The 15267-nt window shown below is 42.5% G+C and overlaps 1 protein-coding gene across 8 annotated transcripts in view; it reads left to right on the top strand.

Moving 5' to 3' along the window:
* The window catches only part of lrp4 (low density lipoprotein receptor-related protein 4), a 224381-nt gene that overhangs the window by 165347 nt on the left and 43767 nt on the right, over positions 1–15267 (top strand). For all 8 annotated transcript variants that reach the window (XM_021606795.3, XM_090238185.1, XM_090238183.1 and 5 more), the window contains 2 exons: positions 268–424; positions 5726–5943. In XM_021606795.3, coding sequence (XP_021462470.3) covers positions 268–424; positions 5726–5943 — 375 coding nt within the window. The remainder of the gene's footprint in view (positions 1–267; positions 425–5725; positions 5944–15267) is intronic.

Here is a 15267-nt window from a genome sequence, read left to right as displayed (position 1 = left end):
CTAGGCTACCTGCCACCCTCTAATCCCAAATCTGAATTTAGCTTCTACACTTTTCCCCAAATTATTTTGCCACATTTTAAAATTACCATCTGTTGACTTCCCGGGTTGTGTTTATTAGGGCATGCAACATAACATGTTTTAAAACTTTTGCAATGGAAAACTAAAAATTGTGTTTTTAATTGGACAAGTCAAGACAGTCCCTCCCGGTTTCAGTCCATTTTCCTCTGTTTGGTACCTAATGAACATGACCCTGGTCTCTCCCTCTAGGTGGTCTGGCTATAGACTGGATCCATGACAAGCTATACTGGACTGACTCAGGGACGTCCCGTATTGAGGTGGCCAATCTGGATGGAACCCACCGCAAGGTCCTCCTATGGCAGAGCATGGAGAAACCCCGAGCCATCGCACTGCACCCTATAGAGGGGTAAGTAGGATCTCTCCCTTTCTCTTCTCTATCCCTACCTATCAACCTACACGCATTTTGTGTACCATACACGCAATATCAGGTCAAAGTACGCTGGTACAAAAAAAATACACCAAAATAGACTTCTGAGCACATTGTGGTTTTTAACTCAACCGTCTGAAGTTGGAGCTGAACCAATCATAGGACGAGGACGAGGAGAAAAAATCTCTAGCTCTCCACTCCGGCCTTCACCGCCCCCCCGTAGTCGTAGTACTATTTTCCTCCCTGCAGCTGGTTGGCAGCTCTCCACTCGTCTGTTGATACCACTGATGTGTGAGGTAAATTTAGAACGGACTGTTTGCCAAATACGTTTTCCAAAATTGTATGTGTTAGTTAAGCACTTAACCAATATTATTTCTTAGATAGCTTATTAACTAATGTGTCAATACAAAACAGGTAGTTAGCTACAAATTAAGAAGAAGACAGTTTACATTTCTACTAGAGTTTCCATATTAAGATACCTATGAATTAGAATGATCATTACTCCTAAATTTAACCTAGAAAAAGAGTCATTGAGACCACCTGAATTTAATTTAGGATCACACACTAGACTACTTTGCTGGCTGCATTGTTTAATATCATTTAAGGTTTCAGTAAATGGCAGTTACAGGTAAAAACATTTTTTAAAAAAAAGCTAAATGCTCCAATTTCCTTCTCCAACTTCACAACTTCCAGACCTCTCTCCTACTCAAACTTAGGCCTACATCAGCACGAGCAGTGTAAGTGTCGCACATGCGCTGTCGTGGGGTCCGGGGCTAGGGGTGCAGCACTAAAGTGAAACTGCTAAGGGTTGGCAGGTCTGAATTTGTTTCCTTGCTTTCTCTGCTGGTTGCAGTAGCAGCCTTGAGTTTTCATGTTGATGGAAAATAAACCAGGGACTTGATCTTGGGATTAGATGCTAGACTCTGGCACTTTATATCTGGAACAACTATTTAACTAAGAGCAGATTTCACTTTTATCTCGGCCTTACAGTACCACATGTGGAAATGCACTTTTTTTCAACAAAGAGCTTACCCATTATGTTTTTTATTTTATTTATTTCACCTTTATTTAACCAGGTAGGCTAGTTGAGAACAAGTTCTCATTTGCAAATGCGACCTGGCCAAGATAAAGCGTAGCAATTCGACACATACAACAACACAGAGTTAAACATGGAATAAACAAAACATACAGTCAATAATACAGTAGAACAAAATAAAACAAAAAGTCTATATACAGTGAGTGCAAATGAGGTAAGTTAAGGAAATAAATAGGCCATGGTGGAGAAGTAATTACAATATAGCAATTAAACACTGGAATGGTAGATCGGCAGACGATGAATGTGCAGGTAGAGATACTGGGGTGCAAAATAAATAAATAAATACCAGTATGGGGATGAGGTAGGTAGATAGATGGGCTGTTTACCGATGGGCTATGTACAGGTGCAGTGATCTGTAAGCTGCTCTGACAGCTGGTGCTTAAAGCTAGTGAGGGAGATGTGAGTCTCCAGCTTCAGAGATTTTTGCAATTCGTTCCAGTCATGGGCAGCAGAGAACTGGAAGGAAAGACGACCAACGGAGGAATTGGCTTTGTGGGTGACCAGTGAGATATACCTGCTGGAGCGCGTGCTATGAGTGGGTGCTGCTATGGTGACCATTGAGCTGAGATAAGGCGGGGCTTTACCTAGTAGAGACTTGTAGATAACCTGTGGCCAACCAACGAGAGAGTACAGGTCGCAATGGTGGGTAGTGTATGGGGCTTTGGTGACAAAACGGATGGCACTGTGATAGACTTGTTGCACAACAATTGCCTATTTACCTATTTGGTAAAAGACCAAGTCCATGTTATGGCAAGAACAGCTCAAATAAGCAGAGAAACGACAGTCCGTCATTACTTTACGACATGATGGTCATTCAATGCGGAACATTTCAAGAACTTTGAAAGTTTCATCTAGTACAGTCGCAAAAACCTTGAAGCGCTATGATGAAACTGGCTCTCATGAGGACCGCCACAGGAAAGGAAGACCCAGAGTTACCTTTGCTGCAGAGGATAAGTTCCTTAGAGTTAACTGCACCACAGATTGCAGCCCAAATAATTTCTTCACACAGTTCAAGTAACAAACACATCTCAACATCAACTGTTCGGAGTAGACTGTGTGAATCAGGCCTTCATGATCGAATTGCTGCAAAGAAACCACTACTAAAGGACAACAATAAGAAGAAGAGACTTGCTTGGGTCAAGAAACACGAAGAATGGACATTAGACCGGTGGAAATCTGTCCTTTGGTCTGATGAGTCCAAATTTGACATTTTTGGGTCCAACCTCATTGTCTTTGAGACACGGCATAGGTGAATGGATGATATCTGCATGTGTGGTTCCCACACTGAAGCATGGAGGAGGAGGTGTGTTGGTGTGGGGGTGCTTTGCTGGTCACACTCTCAGTGGTTTATTTAGAATTCAAGGCACACTTAACCAGTATGGCTACCGCAGCATTCTGCAGTGATACACCATCCCATCTGGTTTGAGCTTAGTGGGACTATCATTTGTTTTTCAACAGGACAATGACCCAACACAATTTCAGGCTGTGTAAGGGCTATTTGATCAAGAAGGAGAGTGATGGAGTGTTGCATGAGATGACCTGGCCTCCACAATCACACAACCTCAACCCAATGGAGATGGTTTGGGATGAGTTGGACCGCAGAGTGTAGGAAAAGCAACCAACAAGTGCTCAGCATATGTGGGAATATCTTCAAGACTGTTGGAAAAGCATTCCAGGTGAAGCTGGTTGAGAGGATGCCAAGAGTGTACAAAACTGTCATCGAGGCAAAGGGTGGCTACTTCGAAGAATCTAAAATGTTAAATCTAATTTGTTGATTTCTCATGATTCCATATGGTATTTCATAGTTTTGATGTCTTTATTATTATAAGAAAATAGTTTAAAAAAATAATTTAAAAATTGAATGAGTAGGTGTGTCCAAACTTTTGACTGGTACTGTATATATACACTGCTCAAAAAAATAAAGGGAACACTAAAATAACACATCCTAGATCTGAATTAAATATTCTTATTAAATACTTTTTTCTTTACATAGTTGAATGTGCTGACAAGAAAATCACGCAAAAATTATCAATGGAAATCAAATTTATCAACCCATGGAGGTCTGGATTTGGAGTCACACTCAAAATTAAAGTGGAAAACCACACTACAGGCTGATCCAACTTTGATGTAATGTCCTTAAAACAAGTCAAAATGAGGCTCAGTAGTGTGTGTGGCCTCCACGTGCCTGTATGACCTCCCTACAATGCCTGGGCATGCACCTGATGAGGTGGTGCAACGTGGCGTTGGTGGATGGAGCGAGACATGATGTCCCAGATGTGCTCAATTGGATTCAGATCTGGGGAACGGGGGGCCAGCCCATAGCATCAATGCCTTCCTCTTGCAGGAACTGCTGACACACTCCAGCCACATGAGGTCTAGCATTGTCTTGCATTAGGAGGAACCCAGGGCCAACCGCATCAGCATATGGTCTCACAAAGGGTCTGAGGATCTCATCTCGGTACCTAATGGCAGGGAGGCTAGCTACCTCTGGCGAGCACATGGAGGGCTGTGCGGCCCCCCAAAGAAATACCACCCCACACCATGACTGACCCACCGCCAAACCGGTCATGCTGGAGGATGTTGCAGGCAGCAGAACGTTCTCCACGGCGTCTCCAGACTCTGTCACGTCTGTCACATGTGCTCAGTGTGAACCTGCTTTCATCTGTGAAGAGCACAGGGCGCCAGTGGCGAATTTGCCAATCTTGGTGTTCTCTGGCAAATGCCAAATGTCCTGCACGGTGTTGGGCTGTAAGCACAACCTCCACCTGTGGACATCGGGCCCTCATACCACCCTCATGGAGTCAGACACATGCACATTTGTGGCCTGCTGGAGGTCATTTTTCAGGGCTCTGGCAGTGCTCCTCCTGCTCCTCCTTGCACAAAGGTGGAGGTAGCAGTCCTGCTGCTGGGTTGTTGCCCTCCTACGGCCTCCTCCACGTCTCCTGATGTACTGGCCTGTCTCCTGGTAGCGCCTCCATGCTCTGGACACTACGCTGACAGACACAGCAAACCTTCTTGCCACAGCTCGCATTGATGTGCCATCCTGGATGAGCTGCACTACCTGAGCCACTTGTGTGAGTTGTAGACTCCGTCTCATGCTACCACTAGAGTGAAAGCACCGCCAGCATTCAAAAGTGACCAAAACATCAGCCAGGAAGCATAGGAACTGAGAAGTGATCTGTGGTCACCACCTGCAGAACCACTCCTTTATTGGGGGTGGTTCCACCTGTTGTCTATTCCATTTGCACAACAGCATGTGAAATTTATTGTCAATCAGTGTTGCTTCCTAAGTGGACAGTTTGATTTCACAGAAGTGTGAATGACTTGGAGTTACATTGTGTTGTTTAAGTGTTCCCTTAATTTTTTTGAGCAGTGTATATACATGACCATTTTATAAATGGTATAATTGGGTGATATTATTGCATTTGACCACTAAAGTCTAGCTTCACAACATGCTTCACTGCTTTGATTGGTGCAGCTAAACCACCCACTGTCCTATAATGAACAGGCACCCGCGAAGGAAAATTCAAGGAACTTGTTTTTGTATTTTGTTGTGCGGTTGTTACATTTGTATTGGTGTTTCGTGTCCGATGCAACGTGCATCATGAGCAAAATCATTATAGCCTATAATTTAACTTCCCCTGTGAGAACCATGAGCACGGGCTGACTTGGCTTTGCTGTACCTCTGCCGAAGCCTGCCTATCAAATGTTACACTGTGTCCATTACAATGTAGAAAAATGCTTGTCTGTTGTGGAAGATGTCAAAAATTTGCAGATAACAATAGATGGCGAGATCAAAGATACTTGTTTCCATCGGTGGTGAATTTTAATATGGTGTAGTAAGAAAAACATAAGGTTAGCAAAACAGCTCGCCAAGGTTAGCATGTTAGCTAGCTACACTGAGAACTGTCAGTTTCCTATTTGTTGATGTTTTTCCACTCCACATGGAAATCACTTTGAACTTAGTTTGATAAGCCTGCATGGAGTGACAGATGGGCGGGGTTTGCACTTATGGGACTACTGCATTGGTTCCATTGCGCCAGGAAAACTTGATATAGAGCAGCTAAATTATTTCAATTTGATCCCAGGTCTGAATGGTGTTTGTCCTATGATTTGTGACCACTCTTTTGTTGGACAATGACAACCTAACCCTAAGTTTCCCTGACTTTTTCCCACCCCATCAGTAAGATCTACTGGACGGACTGGGGTAACACTCCTCGTATCGAGTATGCCAACATGGACGGCTCCAACCGCCGCGTCATCGCCGACACCCACTTGTTCTGGCCCAACGGGCTGACCATCGACTATGCCGGGCACCGTATGTACTGGGTGGACGCCAAGCATCACGTCATCGAAAGAGCTGACCTTGACGGACGGAACCGTAAGGCCGTCATCAGCCAAGGTAAGGACACCAGGGAACCAAACACAGACACACACACACAGGCCATGTTCGAAATTGTTCTTGCCTACAGCTTAATAAAAGTGTATACTGTGAACTAATCATATATTGTTTAGTAAAAACATATGCAGTAAGCAATAAATATCAACATACTAGGCTCATCCATACTGCCAAAGCGTCATCTAATGTGCAATTGGGTTGTTACCCACCATTCATACACACCCACACTCTCACAAATCCAATCAAACTTTATTTGTAAAATGCGCTGAATAAAACAGGTGTAGACCTTACCGTGAAATGCTTACTTACAAGCCCTTAACCAGTTCAAGAAAGAATTAAGAAAATATTTACCAAATAAACTAAAATAAAAAAATATCAAATGTAACACAATAAAATATCAATAACGAGGTTATGTACAGGGTGTACAGGTTAATCGAGGTAATTTGTTCATATAGGTAGGTGTAAAGTGACTATGCATAGATAATAAACAGAGAGTAGCAGCAATGTAAAAACAAATGGGTGGGGGGTTATTTGTTCATCAGTCTTATGGCTTGGGGGTAGAAGTTGTTAAGGAGCCTTTTGGTCCTAGACTTGGCACTCCGGTACCGCTTACCGTGCGGTAGCAGAGAGAGCAGTCTATGACTTGGGTGACTGGAGTATATGACAATTTTATGGGCTTTCCTCTGACACCGCCTAGTATAGAGGTCCTGGATGGCAGGAAGCTTGGCCCCAGTGATGTACTAGGCCTTACGCACTACCCTCTGTAGCACCTTACGGTCAGGTGCAGAGCAGTTGTCATACCAGACGGGAATGCAACTGGTGAGGATGCTCTTGATAGTGCAGCTGTAGAACTTTTTGAAGATCTGGGGACCCATGCCAAAACTTTTCAGTCTCCTGAGGGGGAAAGGTTGTTGTCTTGCCCTCTTCACGACTGTCTTGGTGTGTTTGGACCATGATAGTTCGTTGGTGAAATGGACACCAAGGAACTTGAATCTCTCAAACCTCTCCACTACAGCCCTATCAATGTTAATGGGGGCCTGTTCCGCCTTTTCCTGTAGTCCACGATCAGCTCTTTGTCTTGCTCACATTGAGGGAGAGGTTGTTGTCCTGGCACCACACTGCCAGGTCTCTGACGACAGATGACAAGTGCCTGGATTAGGACCTGCGACACTTCCTGTGTGAGGAAAGGTTGTACTCTATGGATGTTGTAGAGCATGAACCTGCAGGAGCAAGTCACTTCTTTGACGTTTGCAGAGAACAACAGGATGTTGTCCAGGGTCACGCCGAAGTTCTTTGCACTCTTGGAGGGGGACACCGTGGAGTTGTCAACTGTGATGTAGAGGGCTTTGAGCAAACAGGCCTTCACCGGGAGGAAGAGTAGCTCCGTTTTGTTGCGTTTGAGGTGGTGGGCCAACGTCCAAGCTGAGATATCTGCCAGGCACGCATAGATGCGTGTCGCCACCTAGGTGTCAGAAGGGGGGTAAGGGAAGAGTATTTGAGTTGTCATCTGCATAACAATGATAGGAGAGATCATGTGAGGATATGAGTAAGCCAAGTGACTTGGTGTATAGAGAAAAGAGGAGAGGGCCTAGAGCTGAGCCCTGCGGGAAACCAGAAGTGAGAGCACTTGGTGCATAAACAGATCCTCTCCACGCCACCTGGTAGGAGCGACTTGCCAGGTAGGATGCAATCCAGGAGTGTGCAGAGCCTGAGACGCCCAACCCTGAGAGGTTGGAGAGGAGGATCTGATGGTTCACAGTGTCAAAGGCAGCGGATAGATCTAGGCGAATTTGAACAAGAGAGAAGAGAGAGTCAGCTTTGGCATAGGAGAGAGCCTCTGTGACATAGAGGAGAGTGATCTCAGTTAAATGAGCCGTTTTGAAACCTGACTGGTTAAGGTCAAAAAGATCGTTCTGAAAGAGATAACAAGAGAGTTGGTCAGAGACAGCACGCTCAAGTGTTTTGGAAACAAAATAAAGAATGGATACCGGTCTGAAGTTTAAAGTCAGTGCTCAAGTGTTGGTTTTTTAAGGAGGGAAGCAACTGGCCATTTTGAAGTCAGAGGGGAAGCAGCCAGTGGTCAGGGATGAGTTGATGGGGGAAGTGGTGAATGGGAAAATATCTCCAGAGATGGTCTGGAGAAGGGAGGAGGGGATTGGGTCAAGTGGGTAGGTTGTTGGGCGGCCAGATATCATTAGTCGCAGGATTTCATCTGGAGGGAGGCAAGAAAGAGGTCAAGGCCTATGGTAGTTCTGTGTGAGTGGGATCCTTGGGCTCATGAATGAGTAGTGGACGTCGTCAGCCTTTTGTTTTCAAAGTTGTTTGCAAAGAGGGTTATGGAGGTTGGAGAAGTGTTTCCCTGGGTTGGAGGCAGAAGCTTGAAATTGATAGTGATAGAACGTGGCCTTAGCAGTTGGTACAGAAAAGAGAAAGTATAGCGGAGTAGGGCAGGCACAATAATCATATAATTGTAACTGACAATTATGAACAATAACTGAACTAAAAAACATAAATCGTCATCATTGTGGATAAAATCTTTACAGCCCTGAACAACAATGAATACGCTCTCGGCATATTTTTTAAATGTATCCAAAGTGTTTGACACGGATGATCATGAAATATTACTTTCTAAATTGCATTAATACGGTTTTCATGATTATACATGTAATTGACTATATAGTTAAGTTTATGATAGAGAACAATTTGGTTATGCATTGAGCTTTGCATCTACCAGGGCCATGATATCCTGTGGTGTGCCACATGGTTGAATAATTAGACCTGTTATTTCTAATCTATGTCAATGACCTTGCTGCTGTGTTTTCTACTGTACTTCCCATTTTCTTTGCTGATTATATACATTTTATTTTATCACACAATAATTTTATCTCACTAAATAATAATGTCATATTTACTGAATGGTTCCAGATAAACAAATTATCTTGAAATGTAAAAAGAAATCCCAACTTTATTGTATTCACTAGTAAGAATAATACATTTTGTAAAAAAAAAAATGTGTGTGAATTAAATGGAACCAGTCACATCCACTAAATTCCACATCCACTGAGTTCTAATTGATGAAAGTTATCCTGGAAAGATCATATTCAATTTGTCCGATGCGAAGTGATAAAATCTGTTGGTATCAGAAAGATTAGTGATTTGGTTCTTCAGGCTTGCTTCCTAACTTTATACAATAGATTAATTTACCCATATCTTATTTATGTAATATTGTCTGGGCAAGTACATATGCCTCCTACCCAATGTTCCCTCAAAACTGTTTCGGCACTGAGCGCACACTTGAAAGTTGTGAAAATGTTGTGCAACGCCCTGCACACGCTTAGTGTGAACACTGAGGTTGTACCCACTTTAAGTTAGTTTTAAGTGATCAAGTAGGCTACTGTGGCTATTTGATCATAATGTAGGCCTACCTGAATGGCCTACCTTAAAAAACAATGGAGAAAAATGCACCCCATAATATTTTAACATGGAAATAGCTGTTCTATCATTCAGCCTACAGTAGCAGCCAATGTGTCGTGTTCAATGCCTACATTCCATGAGACTTTTGGAGAAAAAAAAACATGCAGGGCTTGACATTAACCTGCTTATCCACTTGTCCTTCAGACAAGAAGGGGAATGAAAATGTTTGATGGAAGAAACCACTCTACAAAATAAAATTCATTATTATTCCCATACCATTATTACAAAGAATCAGACAAATTATTCTACGTTCTGCCTATTGGGTACTTATCTCATTTAAGACCTTCTCGAAATACAACACTTCCCCTTTAAGACATAAAAAAGCTCTTTACCTGATTAGATGGCTAGAAATGCACACATTTTGTGCTCTTGTTGGAAGCAACCACTCCCAAATTGTTGACTAGAAATTAGCTATAACTGGGGTAATAACTCACTCACTTGCAAAGAATATGAACAAATGTGAACATGCAGCTCTCACTGATCTCAAAACAAGCGCATCTACTCATGACCACTCATACTGTAGCCTAAACACAGTCCAGTTCAAAGTCAATTGCACAGATCCATATACAGTGGGGCAAAAAAGTATTTAGTCAGCCACCAATTGTGCAAGTTCTCCCACATAAAAATATGAGAGAGGCCTGTAATTTTCATCATAGGTACACTTCAACTATGACGGACAAAATGAGAAAAGAAAATCCAAAATATCACATTGTAGGATTTTTAATGAATTTATTTGCAAATTATGGTGGAAAATAAGTATATGGTCATCTACAAACAAGCAAGATTTCTGGCTCTCACAGACATGTAACTTCTTCTTTAAGAAGCTCCTCGGTCCTCCACTCATTACCTGTATTAATGGCACCTGTTTGAACTTGTTATCAGTTTAAAAGACACCTGTCCACAACCTCAAACAGTCACACTCCAAACTCCACTATGGCCAAGACCAAAGAGCTGTCAAAGGACACCAGAAACAAAATTGTAGACCTGCACCAGGCTGGGAAGACTGAATCTGCAATAGGTAAGCAGCTTGGTTTGAAGAAATCAACTGTGGGCGCAATTATTAGGAAATGGAAGACATACAAGACCACTGATAATCTCCCTCGATCTGGGGCTCCACGCAAGATCTCACCCCGTGGGGTCAAAATGATCACAAGAACGGTGAGCAAAAATCCCAGAACCACACGGGGGGACCTAGTGAATGACCTGCAGAGAGCTGGGACCAAAGTAACAAAGCCTACCATCAGTAACACACTACGCCGCCAGGGACTCAAATCCTGCAGTGCCAGACGTGTCCCCCTGCTTAAGCCAGTATGTCCAGGCCCGTCTAAAGTTTGCTAGAGAGCATTTGGATGATCCAGAAGAAGATTGGGAGAATGTCATATGGTTAGATGAAACCAAAATATAACTTTTTGGTAAAAACTCAACTCGTCGTGTTTGGAGGACAAAGAATGCTGAGTTGCATCCAAAGAACACCATACCTACTGTAAAAAGCATGGGGGTGGAAACATCATGCTTTGGGGCTGTTTTTCTGCAAAGGGACCAGGACGACTGATCCATGTAAAGGAAAGAATGAATGGGGCCATGTATCGTGAGATTTTGAGCGAAAACCTCCTTCCATCAGCAAGGGCATTGAAGATGAAACGTGGCTGGGTCTTTCAGCATGACAATGATCCAAAACACGCCCGGGCAACGAAGGAGTGGCTTTGTAAGAAGCATTTAAAGGTCCTGGAGTGGCCTATCCAGTCTCCAGATCTCAACCCCATAGAAAATCTTTGGAGGGAGTTGAAATTCCGTGTTGCCCAGCAACAGCCCCAAAACATCACTGCTCTAGAGGAGATCTGCATGGAGGAATGGGCCAAAATACCAGCAACAGTGTGTGAAAACCTTGTGAAGACTTACAGAAAACGTTTGACCTCTGTCATTGCCAAAAAAGGGTATTTAACAAAGTATTGAGATAAACTTTTGCAATTGACCAAATACTTATTTTCCACCATAATTTGCAAATAAATTCATTAAAAATCCTACAATGTGATTTCCTGGATTTTTTTCTCATTTTGTATGTCATAGTTGACGTGTACCTATGATGAATATTACAGGCCTCTCTCATATTTTTAAGTGGGAGAACTTGCACAATTGGTGGCTGACTAAATACTTTTTTGCCCCACTGTATGGTTATTTGCATATAGGCCTACTGCATCTCTGATTGGTTATGGCACACTGGTCTGTGTAGAGTATGGGCCTGAGTCTTGCCTGTCAATGCAGTAGAATCCTACTCCAATGCGCTCTGCCTACAAAAAAATATATTGTACAGTTAGTTTTGTACACAAAATCTTGCGTAGATCGTTTTTTTTCTCGGTATATTACATTGAAAGTGGCTAATATTGCATAGATTCGATAACAATTCCCACAGTAGAGCGTTGAAGTGAAGTTGAATCTCGTGCTTCTCTGCGCAGGCTCATATTTCTTCTGCGCCCACGCACGCACGCAGCTTAGAGGGAACATTGCTCCCACCTACACAAATTACTCCTCTGCACCTTTGTTAATATACTCTATATCTTGTCTATTTACAACATTAATGTACACCAATTCTGCACTTTTATCTACAAATAGTCATACGTCCCAGACAGTTTACCTAAAGCCTTCAATGGATTCTTCCAGGTTAATTCTGAAACCCATCTATATAATGCAAGACACTGCAATAACCTTCACCCTCTCCACTGCCACACCTCACAGTCAATTCTTAACAGATATAGAGGTACCATACTCTGGGATTCTTCTCTTCACATTTCCAAAACATCATCATCCCTCAATAACTAACTTCAAGTAAAGACTGATGAACCAAATTACTTAGTCATCTCCTCCATATACCCTAACTCTCACACACTCTCATGCACACACACATTTAAACAAAACAAATATATATATATATTTTTTTTCATGATTATTGATCAATTAATTTATACATTTATAAATAGTTTTAACAAACCTTATTCTTTTTTACTTATGTATTGTGTATAGTTTTTTTGTGGTGTGGTTTTCATATTAGCCCTTGGGCTTCCAACCACACCTGCACACACATTATTAAAAAAACATTTAAAAAATCTGTATTGTTGTCAATCACTTGTTTTCTTTGGTGGAAATAAATAAATACAAAAAAATAAATTAGCAATCAGACAGTTCAAACAGCAATGATATAGATGAGGAAAACTAGTGCTCCTCTGTCATACCTTGTGGAATTAATCAATAATTTTCATTACATTGTACAAAAAAAAACAGCACACTCACATCCACACAGCAATGAATGCATAAATATTGTGACTTGGAACCAAGGGGGGGGGGGGGGTGTGTGTGTGCGTGTGTGTGTGTGTGTGTGTGTGTGTGTGTGTGTGTGTGTGTGTGTGTGTGTGTGTGTGTGTGTGTGTGTGTGTGTGTGAGAAAGATATTATGACAAGTGCAGATCAGTGTTCGGTGGATCATCACCACTCCCGACACACTTCACCCTCCCCCCGGCCTGCTGATTGGGCCTAGCGTTTCTGGCTCACCCAATCTGGAAATCAAAGCTGAGCTACCCTCTGTTTATGGGGAGAGTGGGAGCCATGAGCTTTGTCCCAAATGGCACCATATTCCCTATATAGGGCACCCTAATTCCCCATTGGAATCTGGTCAAAAGTAGTGGACAATGTAGGGAATAGGGCGTGATTTGGGACATAGACATTGGCTTCACCACAGCCACAATTCCACTTGGTATTCCAACTGGGCAGAGAGAATTCCAGCTCTGCAGAGGCAAATCAAACAGTCTTGAAGCGGTGTAGAAGAGCTCTCGGTCGTAACAAAGGGAGACTGGAGTGGAGGTCCTCCTCAGTGTCCATCTAAAAACAGAGGCGATAGATAGGTATGTTTGCTTGTTGTCACAACCTGGTCCTGTATGGCTTAGTTAGCAACGCCAAGGACTGTAGGTTAGATTCTCGCTGGGGTCATCCATACAAAAGATGTATGCAGGCATGACTGTAAGTTGCTTTGGTTAAATGCGTCTGCTAAATGACATACACTCGCCGACCAGTTTATTAGGTTCAATGTGGCTGTGGCTTGTTCTATAAAGCATGCAGGCAGATGGGCATCGAGGCTAGGGCTGACCCCATTTAGTCGACTGGTCGGTTGTTTCGTCGATAGGCTTTTTGTCGACCAATATTTTTTAGTCAAGCAGTAGCAAATATATATATATATATATATATTTCTGATGGCACACGAGTTACCTGTCTGATTTTCGCATGTCTCAGTGGGCTAATCATGATGGCACACCAGTATCACCAGTAGTACATTTTCCGTTAATTCCCATACTTTCTAATCTACAATGTTTGTTTGGTTAAGGTCATTTCTGTTAATGCATTCAATATTTTACCACTTTTACCATTCTCATTGTCGGAGTGGACACCTTGTTTGCGGACTGCAAAACCTAGGCTACACTTGTGAGGAACAAGTTTTGGTTTATTTAATTTCCGAGTTGTCAATTTATTCATTGCATTTTATTTGTAAGGCTCCGGTCAATGTTGCGTAAGGACGCACTCCTGATTAGGCATAGACTAGACTACAAATGTAGTCCTATAAATGTGCCCATTTGGGGATCTGATAGTATTTCTGATTGTCTTAACTCACCACCACTGTGGATCTTCTCAAAGTATTTTTTTTTCTTCATCTCAAACAGCAAATAAACAAAGTCAGTTTTTACATCCATTGAAAATTACAATAGTTCCTCAACTAAGTTTGCTGACGACACAACAGTGGTAGGCCTGATCACCGACAACGATGAGACAGCCTATAGGGTGTCTCAATGTGAGCAAGACAAAGGAGCTGATCGTGGACTATAAGAAAAAGAGGTGCTAACAGGCCACCACTAACATCGACAGGGCTGTAGTGGAGAGGGTTGAGTGTTTCAAGTTTCTTGGTGTCCACATCACCAACAAACTATCATGGTCCAAACACACCAAGACAGTTGTGAAGAGGGCACGACAACAGGAGACTGAAAATATTTGTCATGGGCCTCCAGATCCTCAAAAAGTTATTCAGCTGCACCATCGAGAGCATCCTGACCAGTTGCATCACTCCCTGGTTTGGCCACTGCTCTGCATCTGACCGTAAGGCACTACAGAGAGTAGTGCGTATGGCCCAGTACATCACTGGGGCCACGCTTCTTGACATCCAGGACCTATATACTAGGCGGTGTCAAAGAAAGGGCCAAAAAATGGTCAAAGAATACAGTCACCCAAGTCATAGACTATTCTCAAATTCTCAGCTGCTCACTGATTGTTATCTATGCATAGTCACTTTACAAATTACCTCGACTAACCTCTACCCTTCGCACATTGACTCGGTAACACCTGTTGTATTCGGCGCATGTGACAAATCAAATGTGATTTGAATTGATTACTTATCCGTTGTGCAAATAGCCTACAGCTGTGTCTGTCCGGAGCTCACTGGCGCAGAAAACTCGGGAGGGCCCAGAATAATTTTTTTGTGCAAACTTCAGTCCAGACAAAGTTGATAGTTGATACAATGCATAGTCAATATGGGATTTATACAGGATGTTTTCTACCTGCTGGCTGCAATGTTTTTATTTTTTGGCTTTATGTAGGATATTTTTACAGAGTTGGCAATGGCAATAGAATTTACTTTTAGAATTTTGATCAAACACATGATAATGATTTTGAGATACGAAGACTTTATTATAAATGAAATGAAACTGTTCCATGAAAATGTGCATTTGAAAATCGTAACTGGCACGCAGATCGGTTCGAAATGGTAAGATAACTTGGCACTCCAAATGGAAAAGGTTACCAACCCCTGGTGTAGCCTATT

The sequence above is a fragment of the Oncorhynchus mykiss genome, chromosome 6 (assembly GCF_057628025.1).
Source record: "Oncorhynchus mykiss isolate SJ-2025 chromosome 6, ASM5762802v1, whole genome shotgun sequence".
Taxonomy (NCBI): domain Eukaryota; kingdom Metazoa; phylum Chordata; class Actinopteri; order Salmoniformes; family Salmonidae; genus Oncorhynchus; species Oncorhynchus mykiss.
This window is presented reverse-complemented; position numbering and strand designations above follow the sequence as displayed.